The following is a 24,741-nucleotide window of genomic DNA, read 5'->3' on the forward strand; positions in this document are numbered from 1 at the left end:
TGGCCTCAAGTATACTGCCTCTAGTAACCATTTTCCATTGGTAAATTACCTTCTCTCTTTTCTGTTTGCCTTGATACATGTTTTTTTAAACTGCAGACTTCTATTCTTGATATCTTTAAAAGAAGATGTGCTCAAAGACAGTATCAATTCCATTGTATGCCTTGGGAGATGGTCACTGAAGGTGGTACTTTTGTTGACATATTAAACTTGGCGTTACAGAAATAGTTAACGACTAATGAAGCAAGAAGCTAACCTACTGGTATACAATCAGCTTCAGGCTTCACTCATTTCTCATTTTATTCATAGGTACCTTAGAAAAACATTTTAATGTATTGCCTCTATACCTGATTTTGAGAATACTGTCCACGAGGAAAACTAAGTTTAATTATTTTTCACTCCCAATTTATATTTAGGCAGTTCCACGCTTTCCCCAGATAGAGAATGCTCTCATCACCTAGTAATTCCCCAGGGTTCTGGGTTAAGAATGGCATGTGGCTCTCCTCCCTGGCCGAGGTTATGGCTAAGCTTACATGGGTGATCTGTGGTCCCTGGAATTAGAGGGATTTTGTTTCTCTTTAGAAACTCAACCAGTCTTTTTTTTTTTTTTTTTTTTTTTTGTCCGAGCCGCGCAGCTTGTGGGATCTTAGCTTCCCTACCAGGGATCGAATCCACGCCCCCTGCATTGGAGGCGCAGAGTCTTACTCACTGGGCCTCCAGGGAAGTCCTTCAACCAGTCTTTAAGACAAAATAAGCGGGCTTCCCTGGTGGCGCAGTGGTTGAGAATCTGCCTGCTAATGCAGGGGACACGGGTTCGAGCCCTGGTCTGGGAAGATCCCACATGCCACGGAGCAGCTGGGCCCGTGAGCCACAATTGCTGAGCCTGCGCGTCTGGAGCCTGTGCCCCGCAACGGGAGGGGCCGCGATAGAGAAAGGCCCGCGCACCGTGATGAAGAGCGGTCCCCGCACCGCGATGAAGAGTGGCCCCCGCTTGCCGCAACTGGAGAAAGCCCTCGCACGAACCGAAGACCCAACACAGCCAAAAATAAATAAATAAATAAATAAATAAATAAAAATTAAAAAAAAAAGAGAAATACTTAGAAAATTAAAAAAAAAAAAAAAAAAAAAGACAAAATAAGCAAGTCAATGTCTGGCATCCAAGTGACACAAATGAATTCCTACACTAAGTTTAAATTGAAACCGGCAAGACTATGTTCACTCCTGCTACTCAAAGTCCTTTCTTTTGCTGTGCGGACCTGAGATTTGAAACTCAGCCTCCTGAAACAGATATAGACCCCCTCAGTGTCTGTGATCTGAGATCAAGCAATAGCTTCGGAATCCAAAGCCAAAATCCCCTTGCAAAGAATACAGGGATGAGGGACTGGACTTCTGTATGGGAACGAGGCACCTGAGTGAGTCAGAAACCTTTCCTTCCTCTAACAGGGGTTTAAGTGGCCTCCCTGGACCCTGCCCATCTTCTCAGGGAAAGTAAAAAAAATGCAAGTTTAGTAATGGATAGGATAAGGAAAATTAAATAAAATATCATATATTTTAAAAATAAACAATTTTAATTGGAAAAAAACAGTTTTTTCCAGGATTGGTTGGAACCAGAAGGAAGCAGGAGAGTGAAGTCCTCACAGATTTCTCTCTACTATACATGGAAAGAGGGCAAGAAAATGGCAATGCTTACACTGTGTTTATGTTTTCGTACCTTCCCCAATCCCTTACTAGTGGATGCCTTATTATCACCTGGGAGCCACCAAAGCTTCTGATCTTCATTTAACTTTATCAAATTAGCACCACGGTTTGTGACCACTGAGTACACACTTAGCAGTGAGCTCAAAGCGCAAGATCTGTACTGACTGCATTGAGAAGAGGGGAAGATGGTCATGTACTTAAAGCTTTCTTCCATCAGAACAAATGACGGCTCAAAAGCATGTGGCTGTGACTTCTCCAGTTCCCTCCTGCTTCTCATAGACAATCTGAGGAGGCTGGTTAACAGGTGTGTCCATAAGGCTCCCTCCAAACCACCATTGAGTAACATTTTCTGTTACGCAGCATAATTAATTCCAAATACAAAGGCATTCTGGGAAAATAAAATATCAAACATGTTCATAGCGTTCTTGGTTGCCTTAAAACTCACTTTTACAGAGTTTTGACTGAATCACTGTTAGGAATTGAGAAATGGAGGAAAATGTATCAAAGTTTAAATGAGGTAAGAAACTTTTTAGAGTAAATTGCCCTGCTTCCAATCACCTCCCATCATTTCTGCATCCTTAGCCTTTAGAGCTAAATTGCAGGAGCCTTTTCTCCACTTTTCACAAGCTTGATAATATACAGTAATTTTTTTTCTTCAAATGCTTATCTCCAGTAACTCAGCGTAGCCCAGGCATCAGGTCCGAAGGCTTTTCAGATAGAGTCACCATAATAGGAAAAGACAAGTTTCCAACAGACTCAGAGTCCTCCAAGAATCTCTGGATTTGCTGATTTCATTATCTACTTCAAAAGATTTTCAGATTGTGAAATAACAGAGACATTTTTTTTAAAGTGATTGTAGTGGAAAGGTCTGTTCTTTCTGAAAAATCTTGCTTTTCTTCTTCTCTGTTACCTTCAGATAACTGAGCCATCCAAGTATTACACCTGTCCTTTTAGAAGTTTGGATTTATTTTTTCAAATGTCAATTTATAATCTTTAGCATATGTGAAAATTTTCTTGCTGCCTTCTTCAAAACTTCTGAAGGCAAAAAAAAAAAATTAAGGACTCCAGAAGAGTTAAAGAGAAGAGATGTCTCAATGTACAAAATTTAGATTAAGAAAAAGAAATATCTATTTATGTTGGACATTGAGAAACATAATTAATTGGTTGCAAGTAAAACTCTGGAGAGAACTGATCCTGCAGGGCAGAGAAGAGTTTTGTCTAATTGAATGGAGATTGTTCTATTTTTTAAGAAAAGAGCTTTTACTAATTTAAGGAAAGAGGTTTTGTTTTGACCATTTAGTTTCTTTAATTAACTTGGACTTTGACTATTTAAATTGTTATTGAGATTTTAAAAAATGCTATACTGATAGGTTTGGTTAACTAAAATAGCATTACTTTATGTGGCCTTGTATAACTGATTCTGGATACATCTAGAAGCTAGTTTTTCATCTTGGAACACGGTTGAAAGTCAGTATGTATCAATTAAAATTATGACATCAAATGTCAGACCCGGGTGATTTTTATAATTTTACTACCTACTAATAAAAATGATTAGCAAGTCCTAGATTTATCATGAAAGTGGCTCATGAGATACCTGAAGCCTTGCAAGTTTCAAAAGCCCGTGTCAGAGCAGATCCCATTTCAAAGTAGATTCCATGTCAAAGCAGGCCTTTGGGCTCTCAGGGTACTAAGAGTTGCAGCCATGATTGCTAGCTGATCTCCAAAGACTGAAGCTGAAGCTTGTGTGTGTGTGTGTGTGTGTGTGTGTGTGTGTGTATGTGTGTGTGTTTAACATTGTTTGGCCCATGTTTTTTCTTATTTAACACCAAAGTATTTTAAAACATTAAAAAAAATTCACAAGAGTGCAGATAAAATTTTTAATGTGTAATTTTACATCTTGAACATTTTCCTAAGTAAATCAGTGGTTTGAAGTCCTGGAGTAGGTATATAATTAGGCTGCATATTAGATGGCCTACTGCAGTTTGCAAAATAAAGGACATTGCAATGTAAATGCTGTGGAGCCACTAAAGTACTGTCAGGGCACCTGCATACACCCACTGTGGGGCTCAGGAGGAGATATCAAATAGAGGAAGTGAAGGGTTCATGACCTAGGTATCCCCTTACCCTAAAGCCCAGAAAACCTTCCAGGGAGGTCCAAGTTACTACCTCAATGAAAGGAAGCAGTTTGGACTACATCAAAGGGATGGAGCTGGAGAAGAAAAAAATGGGTGTAGGGGCAGTGGATAAACAAGATAAAAAGGCTAAGTGGAAAATTGGAAAATAATTGTCTAACACAATGGCTACATTTGCATTCCAGATGGTAGCTGCACTTTCAGGAAGGTGGCTTGGCCTGACTCACAAGGGAGGTACCCATGGCACAGCCCTTGGACAGTCTGCCTACATCAACTACTTTGGAGACTTTAGGACCATTATGGCACTGGACACCAGGTGGAGCAATTTATCTCTTCTAGGACCCAAAGAAGCAAAGCCAGGAGCAAGGGAGGCTCGATCTGAGAGAAATAGGGGGGGAGAAAAAGAAGTAGGAAAGAGAAGGAAAGGAGTAGGAAAGAAATGGAGGAGAGGAAAGGGAAAAGCCATAGAGAATGGGGTTGAAGAAAAAGAATGTTAGACGTGAAAGAGGGGAAAGTAAGAGGTGGATAAATGTGAGAAAGTGGGTAAGAAAGGAAAAAAGTATGCTCCAAAAAAGAATAAAAATCGTCGCCATCAAATGATTATTGAAAATAGCTTACCCAGCCGCACGAGATACTGTATTGTCAGAAGAATCATGTTTTCCACGCTCAGGAGTTGGCTGCCAGTCAAACCTAACTGTTCCAAATCTTTGTTTTCCAACTGTGGAATCTTGTAGCAATTCACCAGCAGAGGACTCACAACAATGTCACCAACGTTTCCATAGAAATAGGGTAAAGTGCCATAGCCTGCCCCCAATAGAAGCAGGTCAGTAAAGTTCAACATTTCTTTTTGAGGTCCAACCAGGTATATTTGCTCAACTAGGATCAACGATGCTTCACGAAGTTCCCTGCCCTCTGAGATGGCTACCAAACAAATCACTCAAATATATCAATCCCAGGGAATTCATGCGAATGCTCTAAATTCTAAATTCTACTCTTTCATTAAATTAGAAGAACAGGAAGCAAAATACTCAAATTATATTAATACTCAAACTATATTATATAAGAGACATGTTAATATTATATCTCTGCCATACAGGACTGATGAGAGTTTGCAGAAACATCTCTGTATCCTTTGTAAAACTGCAAGAATAAAATGTTTTCAGATAAAATTCCTGATCAAGTTTCTTTTCAGAAAAGAAGTCAGAAAACAAACAAACAGACAAGCTACAATAACATGTGTCACTTCTTGAGGTTTTCTTTTAAAAAATTTAAGCTAAATTCATTGATCAACAGCAATATTCTTCCAGCTGCAGGGACTTGGAGGTTCTTACTCTTTTTGCTATCTTAGCCATTTCTGTTGTGTTCTCTTCCTAATTGTCAGTAAACAGCCTTAAATCATCTTAGAAGTAGATAGGACACAAATGTGTTGAAAATACACCCTGTATTGGTGGTATGGTGAAGAGAACAGTCCCTCTGTGAGTCTTTCTAAAAGGCAGACTCCAGAGGGTCCTCATGTTTTATGTATCTTTCCAAGGCTTAGTAGCACTGTGCATGCAATTCAAATGTTCAGTAAGAACTTCCTGACTATATGGAATTTAAACAACTGGGATTCCCTCTAGTGCCTATAGGTCCAGGAGCAGTGGATAGGGCAGCCTGATAAAGAACAGGGCTCAAAGTGAAACCATCCATGTCTGGCTCAAGCCAACTGCAAGAAACAGATAACACCTCACATAGACATACCATAAAGATCTAGTGGGCTTAAACACCCTATCTGTTTAGTCCCGAAGGTAAAGCCGGCAGTCTTCTTCTTCTGGCCTAGGCTAGCCCCCTGACAAGGGCACTCTTGATGTGGGTATGAAAGGCACTAAATTAGTCATGGAATCTAGGGACCCCTACATTTCTACACCTCCACTTATAGAGAGCTTGGAAAGGTTCTCACTCCTAAATGCTACCCCATGGTTTAGATCTGCAGCTCTGGGGCCTCTTGGTTCTCCCAAGTGGGGCCTCTTCGCTGGCTCAGCTTGTTCCTTTTCTCTGCGGTTTGGCTCCCTTTGACTGAAATGAGCCCTCCCCAACCTTGTCTGCTCTCATCCCCGCCTCAGTTCCCCAGCTGAAACATCACCTCTGAGATGATGGAGAGCTTGACTGTGAACCTCTAGACTGCCCCACTAAACAGTGCTCCTTGTGGGCCAAAAGACTTTGCCTTATTCCCAACTTCTAGTCCCATGTTTAGGATATCATGAAGGAGCTGACCAATAAATGCTTAAAGAATTAATAGATGGATCAATGAATACCTTCATGAACACATGAATAGACACGCAGTGAAATGGAGAAGTGTTCCTAGATTCCAGCAGACACAGGCAACTTGGAATTCCTTTCCTTACCTATCAGGATTACTGGTCTAACTCCTGAGTTACTCAGCAGATTTTCAGGAACAATTACAGTTTCCCCTGCAGGAATGGGTCGAGGTTGTAAAATTCCAGTTAATGGGGTCTGTGGAACTGGGGCAGATAAAAGGGACTCTGGAAAAAAAGTTGTTTGACAAGAAGGATTAGATAGGAAGGATAAATGAAATATAGTTGAAATCAACACAGTGTTAATACTTTTAATATGCAAGTTTTATAAGTTTAATGGCTTTTTTATTAAAGTAATTTGTGTTTATTGTATAAAATAAGAAGTGAGAAAAACAAACAAAAATATCAACCATTATCAAATCGTCTGGAGATAACTACTATTTAGCATTTTGGCAGTTTTTCCTTCTAGTTGTTTTTCCACATACAGTATTTTGGATTCTGTTTTGTATTTTATCTCCCCCCACCCTAGATTATCAAGGCATATCTACTCATTACAGAAAATGTGAAAAGTATAGAAAAGTGAGAATAAGGATAAATTCATCATTAATCAGTACTACCTAGAGGCAACCACAGTAACATACCGGCATAATTCTTTTTGTATTTATCATTTCTCTGTAGATTTTAGAATCATTTTTTAAACAAATGTAAATTTTTAAAGAACCCCATCTATGTCTTAGAATTGGTATATTTACATTTGTCTGTGTTTCATACAGCAAGGTAGATGAGCATTTGAACATTTAATTGTAAGCACCAAATGGCCACAGCTTGGATATTGTAAAGGAGAACCAGTTGGTTTTTCAGGATTCTAGTCACAGACTGAACCATCCAATTCAGAAATAATAAGTATAGGTCACATAAGGAACCAGATCACAGGAGGATACATCAAATACCACTATTGGCAAAGCAAGTTCATTTATGCTCTATAATGGTGGATTGGTAGCATCACGCCCTACATAAAGAGTGGTTTATTGATACTATAGTGTAAAACAAAGACAGATGGTGAATCAAGATCTTTTGTGATCGCACATGTGCTTATAGGGATGGCAGATGTGATGGGGACAAAATATTAGCTGCTATAGTACTGGACACAATAGTTAAGGAAATTTATCTTCAAGGGTTCATGGAAAGAACGAGAGAGGGAGATACCTTTGTTAATTTAAGGAAACTTAAAACCCATCTTCTGTTGAAATCTTACCAGTTCTTGAAAGAGGGCGAACTGCAGGAATAGGTACAACTAAACCAGGTTGGGGGACAGGTGACCCAGGATACCATCCTCGGTGTCGTTTCTTTGGTGGCCCAGAAATGAACATGGTAGCTGAATACAAAAAGAAAGATGAGCCTTGTCCTTAGTAATGGAAGAAGGGAAAGAAGCCAAAGTAACATAGGACCTTTACTATGATTATACTCAGAAAGTCGAAGTCACTTTTCTAGAGGTAAAGATAAAGTTAGAAAAAGTCACACACTAACAGCACTAACAGCTGCAGGCTGTTTTACAATGTACCGTTTCACCCAGATTATTTCATCTGATTCTATCAACAACCCTGTGAAGTTGTAGGACAACTACATTGTTATACCCATTTTGTAGATGGTGAAAGGAAGGCTCACATTTACCCAGAGTCACACAACAGAGAGGAACTTTGAACCCTGTACTTTGGTCATCAAAGCCCATGGCTTTTCAAGACACTTCTTATATATTTGTTTCAATGTTATTTCCTAGGTAGGCCCACCCTTGTAGAATTACCAAGATATGTAATCGTAATTGTTCATACCAATCATAAATTTTCAAAACATTGTACGAGAAGCTAAGGAAAAACTGGGAGTGTGCTGCCAGATAATTCATCATTCAAACTCTCTGGAGCACTTCTTCCATAATTAAGTGTTATTTCAAAACTTTAAGATGGGTATTGTACCTTGGTCTCCTGAGGCAAAGCTAGGTCTTGGTGACAAAGAGTAATTCCCTGGGCGGGCTGGAGTGGAGCTAGACGCACTGCTCTTTCCTCCATGGCTACTGTTTCCATTAGCAGCATCTGTGGTACACAAGAGGAGCCACTCAGAACAGAGTCTGGGCAGGACACTGCTTTCTGTGATGCTGCAACCATGACAAACCTCACATAGGATTCAAAGAAATCCCACTGACGGAACAGCCCAGTTGTATAGAGCCAACTACAACCATCAGAGTAGTACTTTAACTAACATGAAATGTCACCCAAAATAATTTTCTAGGACCCCAAGAGATCTTTTAGAATTATTTTCAGTGAAGTCTTTGGAGATGGTGGGTAGAAAAGAAGAGAAAACTTTTTTTTTTTTTACCTTTTATCATGGAAATTTTCAAACATATATAAAAGCAGAGAGAAGGGTATATAAAATATGTACCCATCACCCAGCTTCAACATTTATCAACATGTGGCCAATCCTGCTTTATTTATACTCCCTATCTTTTCCCTTCACCCACATACACACATATGGGCTCTGGATTATTTTGAAGCAAACTCATTTGTCATATCATTTCATCCATAAATACTTTTGTATGTGTTTCTAAAAGAAAAGGACTCTTAAAAAACATAACCGTGATCTTTTTTATACTTAAAATTAACAATGATCAATAATTTCTTAATATCCCATCAGTAATCAAATTTCTCCCAATCAGCTCAGAAACGGCTTTTTACATTTGTTCAAACTGGGGTTCAAAAAGTATCCACACACTGAATTTAGTTGCTATGTCCCTTAAACCTCTTTTAATCTATAGAATTCTCCTTCTTCTTTTTCTTTCTAACAACTTATTTGCTGAAAACCTGGCAGAATTTCTCATTTCCTGTATTTTGCTGATTGGATATCCATGGTGTCATTTGATGTCTCCTCTAATTCCTAAACTAATCATTAGATATAGATGTTTGCTCAGATTCAAGTTTGATTTTTTTTGGCAAGAGTATCTCATAAGTCCTGTTGTATACTTCCATTAAGAGGCACATAATGACCAGTTTTCTCTTTTCTTGTGATGTTAAGATTCATCAGTGGGTTTAAGAGTTGTCAGCCTAATCTTCAAGTTACAAAGTTGTTCATCGGCCTCTCATCTGATGGTTTTAGCAATCATGATGATTACTGCCAAGATCCATAATTTCATTAATTTTTCTTCTATGCTGTAAAAACTTGGATTCAGTTTGTTCCAGTCTGTAATCTAAACAGAAGGCAGATTCCGCAAGAATTGTTGGACCAGAGTAAGAACAAAAGTGGTCTGGATAAATTATGATACCTAACTATTGGAAAGTTTCCAAGAATGATAGGTTCTCTTTCTCTTTATTTTTCTTCTACCTCTCGGACCATTTTTTTTTCTTAAACACTGAAATTTTCTACGGGTCTGCCTTTAGTTCATAGCTTGCCTTACCCGACATTTCTCCTTGGCTGACACTATTTACGTGGTGATTTTAACCATATGCTGGTGGCTCAACTTTATACCATTAGTCCTACTTTCCCCCTACGATAAATTAAATTACCGTTGAGTAGCTCCACTTGGATGCCTCATGGGTATTTCAAACTCATCATGTCCAAAACTGAACTCACAATCTCCTCCTGGGGAACCTGCTCCCCTTGCTGTATTCCCTATCTCAAGCAACGGTACTAACCATTAGCCCAGAAAGATGGACGTCAACTGAGACCTCTTCTTCTGCTTTACGCTCCCATTAATCAGTCAAGTCTGCTCATTTTACATCCTGAGTAGTTCTCCAATCTGTCTCCTCCTCTCCAACCTAGTCTCACCCTGGTCAAGGACCTCATCATTTCTCACCCAGACTACTGAATGACCTGCAACTTGTATTCCCAAAGCTTTCTTTTTGCTGCCAAAATGATCTAGCTTAAGTTAAAATAAGACCATGTCACTCCCCTGTGCCATAAGTTATAGAGTGAAATCCATACTTCTTATCCTGACCTCCTATGACCTTTCCCTTTTCTGCCTCTTGCTCACCTCCTGCTACTCCCTGAGTTTTACATTGTATGTTTCTAACCAGTCCAAACTGCTGGAAGTTCCTGCACATGTCATGCTGCTTCTTTCCTTTCCTTTTCCTTTCAAGCTTTGCTCCTGCTTTTCCCTGAATTTGAAATGCCTTTCCCCTATTCCCTGACCAGGGTTTGAACCCACGCCCCCTGCATTGGAAGCACAGCATCTTAACCACTGGACCACCAGGGAAGTCCCCAAGAACTCGTTCTCGATTACTCCCTAAAATGCTGGGCTAACCCCCCGTCCTCTGTGCTCCCCTAGGATATTATGTATTTATTGCAGTACACTGAAAATATCTTCTTTTAGGTTGATCTCCTCTGCAAGGTTACAAGTACATTAGAGGTCAGGGATTGAGCCTTATTTATCTTAGTATCTATCCCCAGTTCCTCATTATAGCAGGTATCCAAGAAATTTTTATTGAACAGAATCAACCTGCTTTGTCTCCCCTGTGTGCCAAATGTCATTCACTGACTCTTCTGGATGTAACACAGAAAACACAAAGTTTTGTATAAAAATGCGTTATTGTAGACAGCCCCACTTTTGCTTTCAACTGGCGAAGAAGGAGCTTCTGTTTTCTTCTACCAAACTGTCAATTAAATTTCACACAAGTCTCTTATGGACTAGGTATTTACCAAATAAATATATGTGAGGAGGGCTTCCCTGGTGACATGGTGGTTAGGAATCTGCCTGCCAATGCAGGGGACACGGGTTCGAGCCCTGGTCCGGGAAGATCCCACATGCCGCGGAGCAACTAAGCCTGTGTGCCACAACTACTGAGTCCGCGTGCCACAACTACTGAAGCCCGTGTGCCTAGAGCCCGTGCTCTGCAACAAGAGAAGCCACCACAATGAGAAGCCTGTGCACCGCAACAAAGAGTAGCCCCCGCTCGCCGCAGCTAGAGAAAGCCTGTGTGCAGCAACAAAGACCCAACACAGCCAAAAATAAATTAAAAATAAATAAATTAAAAATATATATATAAGTGAGGAAAACATCACCTGCAGCAAAAGTCTTCCCTACAACCTGCAAAGACAAAGCCAGTGGCTTCACAACATTCTTATTCCGGGTCAGGTCCTGAGCTCCACTTAAATTGATTGCAGAATTAGCTGGACTGAGAACTGGCGAATCTTTAAAATGAAAGAGGTTGTTCAAATTAGAAACTATATATGCAGGAAGGAAGTTAATTCAACAAGAGTGAGCTGAGAGAGACTACAGTAGACTATAGAATTTCAGTTTTTCCCTTGATCTATTTTAAGAAAGTCCATTTCTCTGTACATAGGTTTTATTTTCTTTTCTATGTATTTAACAAACACTCACTAGTGGGTACTATGTGCTAGGTGCTAGTTTTAAGTTTAAGCACTTTAAATATATCAATTCACCTAATTCCTATACGAACTCAGTGAGGCTGGTACTATTACCTTAAATAATGGTAGCCATTTAACTTGGTCAAAGTCATATGATGTGGCATCAAGGATATCATCATGTGCCATATTAAAACTGTCTCCACAGTTTCCCTCAAAGCCATATTTTAATGAGATATATTTATCTCTATCCAGATAAGTTTGTCATTTAAAAAGTGTCGTGTAAGCTAAGTCATTGCAATGTAGGGGAAAGAACTTTTCTCTGAAGAAAAGTTGCTTTAATATTTGGAATAAACTAGAATTTTTCCCTATGTAACACCAGAGACATCCAAAAGAAAAATTCTTATTTGGCAGAAAAACCATATGCCATTTCAGAGGCAGGTTATGGGAGAGATAAAGACTCCAGCCAACTAGAGTTTTCCGAAATGAATATAATAGACCCCAAATCCCTGACTCTACACCAGCAGAACAGCTTAATCAGGTAACACAGGAAAGTGTCAAAGGGACTGTTAAAACTCGGAGAGTTTGAAAAACAAAGTGTTCTAAAGAGCAGGATACTGATGGTGCTACATTAGAAATGATCTAAAATATTAGTGCTCATGCCACAATGTGATTCCTGATACATCTGATCAGTGCTTATCATAAGAACTCAAAAGACTGAAATGGTTCCCTACTGGCTCAGAAGAGTTATGTGCCTCTCTGAGGGACTGACTTACATCAGGGAGTGATTTTAAGGTCTACAGGAAGAATAGAGACCAGCAACTGCACATAAAAACATTATAAAGTGACAGGAAACTGAAGACAACCTGAGTTTTTCAGGTATTAACAGAGAAACTTACAGGACAGGAATCCCAGGTAAATTTGACATGTCACTACACAGGTTGGTTATTACGTTTCAGGCCACAAATATGTTGTTTGGTGCAAGACTAGTAGCTTACTACACTAGTTTATACCTAGAATTTTAGCATATTTCTAACAGTCCAGGTGAGCATACAGGTGAAATCTGGTTAGCAAATTATAAAGGGTGGTAACCTTTTCAAGTCAATGAATTCAAATTGGCACAAACAAATATTTAAATAATAACAAAAGGGTACAAAATCAATGCACAGAAATAAATCTTCCTATATAAAAACAATGAACAACAGTTAGATAAAAGGCCTAGGAATAAGCTTAATAAGAAATTAACAACTATATGAAGAAAAATTTATCATATTTCTTATATAATGTCTGGGATTTGTTGTAAAACATTGAGGGAGGGAGGGAGAGAGGCAGTAATACTGAAAATATGGCCATGTGTTCATAATTATTTAAGCTGGGTAATAGGTCCACAGTGATGGTCTGTGATATTATTCTCTCTATTTTTAACTTTTCATATTAAAGATTTTTAAAAATTAAAAATTTTTTCTGAAGACCTTGAAAATAGGCCTGAACAAACGTTAAGACAACCATGTTTCAGATCAGAAATATTCAATGTCAAAAAAATGCCAATCAATCTAAGTTAATTCATAAATTTAATATGATCCTAGGAAAATACCAACAGGTTTAGACATTATTAGAATTACTATTAGAATTATTAGTAAGTAAGCAAATTGTTTAAGTAAGCAAATTGATGTAATGTTGATATGAAAAAAATAAGCAAACAAGAATAGCAAGAAACATTCTGAAAAATAAGAGAAATGACAAGAGGCTAACATGATGATATAATAAGACATAAAACCACAGTCTATAAAATACTGTGGTCCTAGTGCATTAGTAGACAAACAGAACAATGGAAGAAAAAAGACAGTAAGAAGCAGATGCAAATTCACATAAGAATTTAGTATAAGATAAAGGTAGCAGCTCAAAGCAGCAATGAAGATGAACCATTCAATAAACTGTGCTGTGGCAATTGGATATATAAGAAAAAAATTAAGTTGGATCTACAGCTTACACCAAGTACCAAACAAAATCAAATGGACCAAAAGTAGAAACTTAAAAACTGATGATACAGAAATAATAGGAGAAAACATGGGAGAGTCAATTATCACCTTGAAATGGAAAAGGCCAAACTATTGTTCAAAATGCAGAAGCCATAAAAAATTTATATATTCAGCTACATAAAACTTTAAAAATTCTGTATGACAAAACACACTATATATGCAAACAGTAGCTAGAAGAGAGCTGGAGTGACCATACTAATACCAGAAAAAATAGACTTTAAGAAAATATTATTACTAGAGAAGAAAAATGACATTTTATAATGATAAAAGTATCAATCCACCAGGAAGACATAACAATTATAAAAATATAAACATATAAACAACAGAGCCCCAAATTCATGGAGCAAATCCTGACAAAACTGAAGAGAGAAATAGGCAATTTGATGATAACAGTTTGAGACTTCAGTACCCCACTTTCAATAATGGATAGAATAACTAGGGAGACAGTCAAGAAGGAAATAGAAGACGTGAGCAGCCCTATAAACCAATTAGATGTAACTGATATCAACAGAACATTCCCTGAACAAAAGCAGAATATACATTCTTTTCTAGTGCACAGGGAACATTCTCCAGGAAAGACAATATGTTAGGTGATAAAACAAGCCTCAATAAACTTAAAAGAATTAAAATCATACAAAATACATTCTCTAACCTCAGTGGAATCAAATGAGCAATCAATAACAGAAGGAAATTTGAGAAATTCACAAATTTGTGGCAATTAAACAATGCATTACTAAATAACCAATAGATCAAAGAAATCACAAGGGGAATTATATATCACTTTAAGACAAATGAAAATAAAAACACGACAATTGAAAACTTATGAGATACTGTTTAAAAAGTGTTTAGAGGAATATTTATGGCTGTAAATGCCTATATTAAAAAGGGGGACTTCCCTTGTGGTCCAGTCAGTGGTTAGGACTCAGCACTTTCACTGCCATGGGTCCCTGTTCAATCCCTGGTTGGGGAACTAAGATCCCACAAGCTGTGCAGCATGGCCAAAAAAAAAAAAAAAAGGAAGAAAGGACAGAAGATCTAAATAGATATTTCTCCAAAAAAGACATACAGATGGCCAAAAAGCACATGAAAAGATGCTCAATATCGCTAATTATTAGAGAAATGCAAATCAAAACTACCATGAGGTATCACCTCACACCAGTCAGAATGGCCATCATAAAAATGTCTACAAACAATAAATGCTGGAGAGGGTGTGGAGAAAAGGGAACCCTCCCACACTGTTGGTGGGAATGTAAGTTGGTACAGCCACTATGGAGAACAGTATGGAGGTTCCTTAAAAAACTAAAAATAGAGTTACCATATGATCCAGCAATCCCACTCCTGGACATATATCTGGGGAAAACCATAATTTGAAAAGATACATGTACCCAATATTCATTGCAGCACTATTTACAATAGCCAAGACATGGAAGCAACCTAAATGTCCATTGACAGATGAATGGATAAAGAAGATGTTGTACATATATACAATGGAATATTACTCAGCCATAAAAAGAATGAAATAATGCCATTTTCAGCAACATGGATGGACCTAGACATTATCATAGTAAGTGAAGTAAGTCAGAGAAAAACAAGTATCATATGATATCACTTGTATGTGGAATCTAAAAAAATGATACAAATGAAATTATTTACAAAACAGAAACAGACTCACAGACTTAGAAAACAATTTATGGTTACCAAAGGGAAAGGTATGGGGGGAGGGATAAATTAGGGGTTTGGGATTAACATATGCACACTACTAAATATAAAATAAATAATCAAAAAGGACCTACTCTATAGCACAGGGAACTCTACTCAGTATTCTGTAACAAATTAAATGGGAAAAGAATCTGAAAAAGAATAGATATATGTATAACTGAATCACTTTGTTGTACATCTGAAACTACCACAACATTGTAAATCAACTATACTCCAACATAAAATAAAAATTAAAAAAATAAATAAATGAAAAGGAAGAAAATCTCAAGTAAAAAAAGTAAGAAAAGTAAACTAAACCCAAAATAAGCAGAAGAAAGGAAATAATAAAGACTAGAGCAGAAATGAATGAAGTAGGGAATAGAGAAACAATAGTGAAAATCAGCAAAACCAAAAGTTTGTTCTTTGAGTAGATGAACAAAATTGACAAAACTTTAGCCAGACTGACCAAGAAATAAAGAGAAAAGATGCAAATTACTAAAATCAAGAGTGAAAAAGAGGGCATTGCTAGCAAACTTACAGAAATAAAAAGAATTATAGAGGAATACTATGAACAATTGTATGCCTTTGTTATGGACTGAATTGTGCCCCATCGCCACAAATCATATGTTGAAGCCCTAATCTCTAGTACCTTAGAATGTGACAGTATATAGAGTCCTTAAAGAAGTAATTAAGGTTAAATGAGGCCATAAGGGTAGAGTTCTAATCTAATATGACTGGTGTCCTTTAAAAAAGAGGAAGAGACAACAGGGATGTGCATGCACAGAGGAAAGGCCATGTGAGGATATAGCAAGAAGGCAGCTGGTTATCTGCAAGCCAAGGAAAGAGGCCTCAGAAAAATAAAACACCCTACTGCACCTTGATCTTGGACTTGCAACTTCCAGAACTGTGAGAAAATAAATTTTTGTTGTTTAAGCCACTCAGTCTGTGCTATTTTGTTATGGCAGCCCTACTTAACTCATAAAGACATCAAATTAGATGACTCAGATAAAATGGACAAAAAGGAAATACTAAGGAATACACTATAAAACTACTAAAGCTAATACATGAGTTCACCAAAGTTGCAGGATACAAGATCAATATACAAAAGTCAACTGTATTTCTATGCACTTGCAATGAACAACACAAAAATAAAATTAAGACAAAAGTTCCATTTACAATAGCATCAGAAAAAATAACTACTTAGGAGTAAATTTAGTAAGAGAAGTGTAAAACTTATACTGTGAAAACTATAAAACATTGTTAGAAGAAACTTTTAAAGACCTAAATAAATGGAAAGACATTCCATGCTCATGGATTGGAAGACTTAACATTGTTAATACGGCAATACTCCTCAAATTGTTCTACAGATTCAATAGATTCAGCAAGCCATACCAAAATTCAAGCTGCTTTCTTTGTAGAAATTGACAAGTTAATTCTAAAATTCATATGGAAATGCAAGGGGCCCAGAATAGCCAAAATAATCTCAAAAAAGAAAAGCAAAGCTAGAGGATTCATACTTACCTATTTCAGAACTTCATACAAAGCTACAATTATCAATCAGTGCAGCACTGGCATAATGAAAGATGTACAGATCATCGGAATAGCATTGAGAATCCAGAAATAAAACCTTACATTTAATGGGCAAATGAATTTTGAAATGAGTGAGTGCCAAGAAAATTCAAGGTATTAAAAAATAGTCTTTTCAACAAATGTTATGGGAAAACTGGATATCCACATGCATAAGAATGAAGTTGGACTTCTTCCTCACACCATATACAGAAATTAACCAAAAATGGATTATAGATCTAAATGTAAGAGTTAAAACTATAACACTCTTAGAAGAAAACATAGCAGTAAATCTTCATGGCCTTGGATTTGGCAATGGTTTCTTAGATGTGACACCAAAAGTACAGCAACAAAAGAAAAAAAAAAATAGATGAATTGGACTTCATCATGATAAAAAAAAAATTGTGCTTCAAAGGACACCACCAAGAGAGTAAAGAGACAACTCATAGAGTGGGAGAAATATTTGTAACTCATATATCTGGTAAAGGACTTGTATCCAGAATGTATAAAGAACTCTTACAACTCAATAATAGAGAGACAAATAACCCAACTGAAAAATGGGCAAATGATTTGTAATAGACACTTCTCCAGAGAAGATGTACAGATAGCCAATTAGCACATGAAAACATGCTCAACATCATTAGCCACTGGAGAAACACAAATCAAAACCACAGTGAGATACTACTTTACACCCACTGGGATGGCTAAAACAAAACAAGACAGACAATAACAAGTGTTGACCAGGATATGGAGAAATTGGAACCCTCACACATTACTGGTAGGAATGTAAAATGGTGCAGCCACTTTGGAAAATAATTCCTCAAATGGATAGACACAGAGTTACCATATGACTCAGCAATTCCACTCCTAGCTATAAAATGAGAGGGAAGTGAAAACACATGCCCATACAAAAATCTGTACCCAAATGTTCATAGCAGCATTATTCATAATAGCCCCAAAGTAGAAACAACCTAAATGTCCATCAACAAATAAATGGAAAAATAAAATATGGTATATCTATAAAATGGGTATTTCAGCAGCAAAAAGGAATGAAGTACTGATACATGCTACAACATGGATGAACCTTGAAAACATTATGTCAAGTGAAAGAAGCCAGTCACAAAAGGCCATATGCTGTAAGCACGTAGTCAGAAAGCACAGTTAGGCATTAGATAAGGTCAGAGTTAACTTTCCAAAATGTAAATCCTTTCACGTTATTACCTAATCTTTACCACCTTGCGCATGCTTCTATTCTTGAATTTATCAGGTATGGTGACATTGTCATATTCAGCATTTAACACTAGTGGTTTTGATTATTTGGGAGCAGCCCCAATGTCCAAAATGCAATAGCCTGTGATCTTGCTCAGACATGAATTTGAACTGTAGGCTGTTGTGCAGAATCTGGTGCTTAGATAGTGAGTAAGCAGCTGATTGCCCAGCATTTGTATCTCACCAAGGTCTGATTATCTCTACTAGTGAACTTGTAAGCACTGGAGGATTTGCAAACTTGGAAAATTCCTTGAGCAAGTCACAGCTCTATGCTCTATGTTGTAGGAGTCTGTAATTTCCTATTTTTCATGAGCTCCTTGAGGGCATTCCCAGCTCCTGGCACAATGTCTGCCACATCATAGTTAAAGAAATAGAGTGGAAAAAAAGAAGCCAAAACGACTTATCCTCTTTATGCAATAGTTGAATAATTCTCTGTTAGTGCAAAATCATTGGGGGGGAATAACTTTCTAAAAAAGGGAGCAATGTGGACCTCCCTGGTGGCGCAGTGGTTAAGAATCTGCCTGCCAATGCAGGGGACACGAATTCGAGCCCTGGTCCGGGAAGATCCCACATGCCGTGGAGCAACTAAGCCCGTGTGCCACAATTACTGAGCCTGCGCTCTAGAGCCCACGAGCCACAACTACTGAGCCCGCGTGCTGCAACTACTGAAGCCTGCACGCCTAGAGCCCGTGCTCCACAACAAAGAGAAGCCACCACAATGAGAAGCCCACGCACCGCAACGAAGAGTAGCCCCCTCTCGCCGCAGCTAGAGAAAGCCCACTCGCAGCAACGAAGACCCAACACAGCCAAAAATAAAGCAAAATAAATAAATGTTTTTAAAAAGGGAGCCATTTAAGTAGCAAGTTGAAAGAATCTGAATTCTGGTTTTCTCACTTAATAACTTTTTTAAAAAAACCAAATATTAACCTTTTCTGAGATTCTGATTCATAATCTGCAAAATGGTCCTAAAACCTACCTCACGGTAGCGATTAACATATTTAGCAAGTGCCTAGAACACAGTAGATATTCAATAAATATTTGTCTTGCTAAATCTTAAGTGTTTTCCAGATGCTTGAGAGCTTAAATCTTTACAAGCTCTCTTTTTGCCCTTGGCACCTGTATTAAACTTAGCCTACATAATTTGCTTCTTTCCTGAGTAAAGTACTCTGGACCTATTTTCACATTCAGACTGCAATTAATGTCCTTCTAATAAGACACAATATTTCTATTAATGCATGCTGAGGCTGCATCATTTATTTGTCAGCCATATTTTACTTTTGACTCAAATAGTAGTATTTAATTAAAACATTATAATTAAAACACAATTACCCCTATAATTAATGTTAAGTCAGATAGCTTCCTAACCTGTTCTTACACTATTCATTTTTTTTTAACATCTTTATTGGAGTATAATTGCTTTACAATGGTGTATTAGTTTCTGCTTTATAAAAAAGATAATCAGTTATACATATACATATGTTCCCATATATCTTCCCTCTTGCATCTCCCTCCCTCCCACCCTCCCCATCCCACCCCTCTAGGTGGTCACAAAGCACCGAGCTGATCTCCCTGTGCTATGCGGCTGCTTCCCACTAGCTATCTATTTTACATTTGGTAGTGTATATATGTCCATGACACTCTCTCACCCTGTCACATCTCACCCCACCCCCTCCCCATATCCTCAAGTCCATTCTCTATTAGGTCTGTGTCTTTATTCCCGTCTGGCCACTAGGTTCTTCATGGCCTTTTTTTTTTTCCCCTTAGATTCCATATATGTGTGTTAGCATACTGTATTTGTTTTTCTCTTTCTGACTTACTTCACTCTGTATGACAGACTGTAACTCCATCCACCTCATTACAAATACCTCCATTTCATTTCTTTTTATGGCTGAGTAATATTCCATTGTATATATGTGCCACATCTTCTTTATCCATTCATCTGTCGATGGACATTTAGGTTGCTTCCATGTCCTGGCTATTGTAAATAGAGCTGCAATGAACATTTTGGTACATGACTCTTTTTGAACTATGGTTTTCTCAGGGTATATGCCCAGTAGTGAGATTGCTGGGTCATATGGTAGTTCTATTTGTAGTTTTTTAAGGAACCTCCATACTGTTCTCCATAGTGGCTGTATCAATTTACATTCCCACCAACAGTGCAAGAGGGTTCCCTTTCCTCCACACCCTCTCCAGCATTTATTGTTTCTAGATTTTTTGATGATGGCCATTCTGACCGGTGTGAGATGATATCTCATTGTAGTTTTGATTTGCATTTCTCTAATGATTAATGATGTTGAGCATTCTTTCATGTGTCTGTTGGCAAACTGTATATCTTCTTTGGAGAAATGTCTATTTAGGTCTTCTGCCCATTTTTGGATTGGGTTGTTCGTTTTTTTGTTATTGAGCTGCATGAACTGCTTGTAAATCTTGGAGATTAATCCTTTGTCAGTTGCTTCATTTGCAAATATTTTCTCCCATTCTGATGGTTGTCTTTTGGTCTTGTTTATGGTTTCCTTTGCTGTGCAAAAGCTTTTAAGTTTCATTAGGTCCCATTTGTTTATTTGTGTTCTTATTTCCATTTCTCTGGGAGCTGGGTCAAAAAGAATCTTGCTGTGATGTATGTCATAGAGTGTTCTGCCTATGTTTTCCTCTAAGAGTTTGATAGTGTCTGGCCTTACACTTAGGTCTTTAATCCATTTTGAACTATTCATTTTTTAAACAGCTTTATTGAGGCATAATTGACAATAAATTGCACATACTTAAGGTATGCAATCTGATAAGTTTTGACATATGTATATACTTGTGAAACCATCACCACAGTCAAAATAGGAACACATTCATCACCTCTAAATCTCCTTGTCATCCCTCTTTCCTATGTTTCCCTTGCTCTAAACAATCACTGATCTGCTTTATTTATTTATTTATTTATTTGGCCATACGGCTTGTGGGATCTTAGTTCCCTGACCAGGGATAGAACACTGGCTCCCAGCAGTGGAAGCATGGAGTCCTAACCACTGGACTGCCAGGGAATTCCCTGAGCTGCTTTAGATTAGTTTGCATTTCCTAGAGTTTTATACAAATAGAATGATATTCTTTTTTCTTTTGTCTGGCTTCTTTTGAGTGAATTATTGCCTTAATTATTTTGAAATCCATCCATATTGTTATGAATATCAATAGCTCATTACTATTTATTGAGTTGTATATAACAATTTATTTATCTGTTCACCTGGATAAACATTCACCTGGATGGACATTTGGGTTGTTTCCAGTTTTTGGCTACTACAAATAAAGCTGCTATGAACATTTGTGCACAAATGTTTGTTGCATATACTCCTTTTCTCTTGGGTAAATATCTAGGAATGGAATGGCTAGACTATCTGGTAGGTGTATGTTTAACTTTTTAAGAAACTGTCAAACTGTTTCCCAAAGTGGTTTTACTATTTTACATTCTCAGCAGCGTACAAGAGTTCCAATTCCTCCACACCCACACCAACACTTGGTATAGTCAGTCTTTTAATTTTAGCCATTCTAAGTATGTGGAAAATCTCATTGTTGTTTTAATTTTCATTTTCCTAATGACTAATGGTGTTAAGCATCTTTTCATGTGTTTAATTGCCATCATATATCTTTTGCCCATTTTAAAAATTAGGTTATTTTCTTATCATTGAGGTTTTTTTTTTCATCATCGACACAGTATACTTTTTATTATAGTACTTACACTGAAAAATGACAGAGGAAATGACATTGCATTCTGTGTATATGCATTTCTGTCAAGTTACAAATGTTGTTCCTGAGATTTTCTTTTAACCCTCCCACCACAAATATTTGTTTTACTTTTTTACTAAGATTTCATTTTATTGTCTTATTTTTTTTTAGTTATTTCTGAGATATACATTTTAAAGTAATAACTAGAATTATGACTTATAACATTATACCGGAACATATAAGATTTTTAGAAATTTCATGTAATGTCTGAAACATTTATATTAACATATTTCCATACAAATAACCCAAAGAAAGTTTAGTATTAGTTGTTTTTTGTTTGTTTGTTTGTACTGCAGGTTCTTATCAGTCATCAATTTTTTTTTTTTTTTTTTTTAGCAAATGACATTTTTTGCCCTTATATTTTCGCTTTTTTTTTTTTTTTTAATGTTTATTTATTTATTTATTTATTTATGGCTGTGTTGGGTCTTCGTTTCTGTGTGAGGGCTTTCTGTAGTTGCGGCAAGTGGGGACCACTCTTCATCGCGGTGCGCGGGCCTCTCACTGTCGCAGCCTCTCTTGTTGTGGAGCACGGGCTCCAGACACGCAGGCTCAGTAATTGTGGCTCACGGGCCCAGTTGCTCCGCGGCATGTGGGATCTTCCCAGACCAGGGCTCGAACCCGTGTCCCCTGCATTGGCAGGCAGATTCTCAACCACTGCGCCACCAGGGAAGCCCCAGTCATCAATTTTATACACATCAGTGTATACATGTCAATCCCAGAATACATTTATTTATTTTAAATAAAGAATACATTTATTTATTTTACTTATTTATTTTTGGCTGCATTGGGTCTTCATTGTTGTGCACGGGCCCTCTCCAGCTGCAGCGAGCAGGCACACTCTTCGTTGCGGCGCGTCGGCCTCTCATTGTGGTGGCTTAGCTTCAGTAGTTGTGGCTCACGGGCTCTAGAGCGCAGGCTCAGTAGTTGTGGTGCATGGGCTTAGTGGCTCCACGGCATGTGGGATCTTCCCAGACCAGGGCTCGAACCCATGTCCCCTGCATTGGCAGGCGGACTCCCAACCACTGCGCCACCAGGGAAGTCCCTATCATTGAGTTTTTAAAAGTCTTTTTCTGGATATGATCCCTATATATGCTTTGCAGAGAGTTTCACCCAGGCTGAGGCTTGTCTTTTCTTTCTCTTAACAGTGTCTTCTGAGGAGCAGCAGTTTTAAATTTTAATGAAGTCCAATATATCAATCTGTTCTTTTATGGATTGTGCTTTCCATGTTGTATATAAGAAATCTTTGCCTAACCCAGGTCACAAGTATTTTTTTCTACCTTTTCTTTTAGAAGTTTTATAGTTTTCAGTTTTACATTTAGATCTATGGCCCATTTGAATTATTTTGTATGTGGTATGAGATATGGATTGAAGTTCATGTTTTTTCATATTTATATCCAAGTGTTTCAGAACCACTTGTTGATAAGGTTATCCTTTCCTCACTGCATTGCCTTCTGTATTTGTTAAAGGTACATACACATGTGTTTGTTTCTAGACTTTCTATTCTGTCCCATTGATCTATTTGTAGAATATCTTCACACCAGTACCATGCTGTTTTGATTACTGTCACTTTATAATAATCTTGAAATCAGGTAGTGTTAGCCTTCCAACATTTTCTTTCTTTTTTCAGAGTTGTTTTGGCTATTTTAAGTAATTTGCATTTCCATATGAATTTTAGAATTAGCTTCTCAACTTCTAACAAAAGAAAAAATAAGCCTCTGAGATTTTGGGTTGGATTGTGTTGAATCTATAGGTCAATTTGGAGAAAACTGACATCTTAACAATATTAGTCTTCCAACCCATGAACAAGAGATGTCTCTCCAATTTATTTAGGTCTCCTTTACTTTCAGCATTGTTTTCTAGTTTTCAGGGCACAGTTCTTTCATACCCTTTGTCAGATTTATCCCTAAATATTTCATGTTTTTAATGCTATTATAAATGGTAGTTATTTTAAAAATCTTAATTTCTGATAATGCATTGTTGATATACAGAAGTACAATTGATATTTGTATATTGATCTTGTATCCTGCAATGTTGCTAAACTCACTTAGTTTTAGTAGCATTTTTGCAGACTTCATTGGATTTTCTCCGTAGAAAACCTACTGTCTATGAATAAAGACAGTTTTAATTCTTCCTTTCCAAATTGGATGTCTTTTTTTTTTTTTTTTCCTTGCCTGACTGCACTGGCTAGAACCTGCAGTACAATATTGAACAGAAGTAGTAAGAGTGGACATGCCTATCTTGTTCTGAGCTTAGGGAGAGAGGATTTAGTCTTTTATCACTAAGTATGTTAGCTGTGGGGTTTTTTTTGTAGATGACCATTATCAGGTTGAGGAAGTTCCCTTCTTTTCCTAGTTTGTTAAGAGTCTTTATCAGGAATAAATATTGAATTTTGTCAATGCTTTTTTCTGCATCTGTTGAGATAATCATATGGTTTTAGTTTAGTTTGTTAACATGGTAAATTACATTGATTGGTATTCAAATGTTAAACCAATCATGTATTCCTAGGATAAACTCTACTTGGTCATGATATATTATCTTTTTAACATATTGTTGTGTTCAATATGCTAAAATTTTCTTACTAAATTTTGTATTTATTTCATGAAGGATATTGGTTTGAACTTTTCTTATAATGTCTTTGATTTTGGTATCAAGATAATGCTGGCTAGAATCAGCTAGCAAGTAGTCCATTCTCTTCAATTATTTGGAAGTTTGTGTAGAACTGGTATTATTTCTTCCTTAAAGGTGGAATCTACCAGTAAAGCCATCTGGGCCTAGAGGGTTGTTTTTTTTTAAGGTTTTTGTAGCTATTTTATTTATTTATTTTTTAACATCTTTATTGGAGTGTAATGGCTTTACAATTGTGTGTTAGTTTCTGCTTTATAACAAAGTGAATCAGCTATACATATACATACATCCCCATATCCCCTCCCTCTT

At 37.3% G+C, this 24,741-nt stretch overlaps 1 protein-coding gene across 11 annotated transcripts in view; it reads right to left on the reverse strand.

Annotated features, from left to right (window-relative positions):
- GREB1L (GREB1 like retinoic acid receptor coactivator) overlaps window positions 1-24,741 on the reverse strand; it is a 267,385-nt gene that overhangs the window by 64,215 nt on the left and 178,429 nt on the right. For 8 of the 11 annotated variants that reach the window (XM_057526312.1, XM_057526313.1, XM_057526316.1 and 5 more), the window contains 5 exons: window positions 11,168-11,296; window positions 8,092-8,208; window positions 7,377-7,496; window positions 6,212-6,349; window positions 4,446-4,631 (listed from right to left, as the gene is read on the reverse strand). The exons of 1 other annotated variant lie outside the window; for it this stretch is intronic. In XM_057526312.1, coding sequence (XP_057382295.1) covers window positions 4,446-4,631; window positions 6,212-6,349; window positions 7,377-7,496; window positions 8,092-8,208; window positions 11,168-11,296 — 690 coding nt within the window. The remainder of the gene's footprint in view (window positions 1-4,445; window positions 4,632-6,211; window positions 6,350-7,376; window positions 7,497-8,091; window positions 8,209-11,167; window positions 11,297-24,741) is intronic. 2 more of the 11 variants (XM_057526315.1, XM_057526314.1) reach the window with 1 other exon arrangement.

Source organism: Balaenoptera acutorostrata, chromosome 13 (genome assembly GCF_949987535.1).
Source record: "Balaenoptera acutorostrata chromosome 13, mBalAcu1.1, whole genome shotgun sequence".
Taxonomy (NCBI): domain Eukaryota; kingdom Metazoa; phylum Chordata; class Mammalia; order Artiodactyla; family Balaenopteridae; genus Balaenoptera; species Balaenoptera acutorostrata.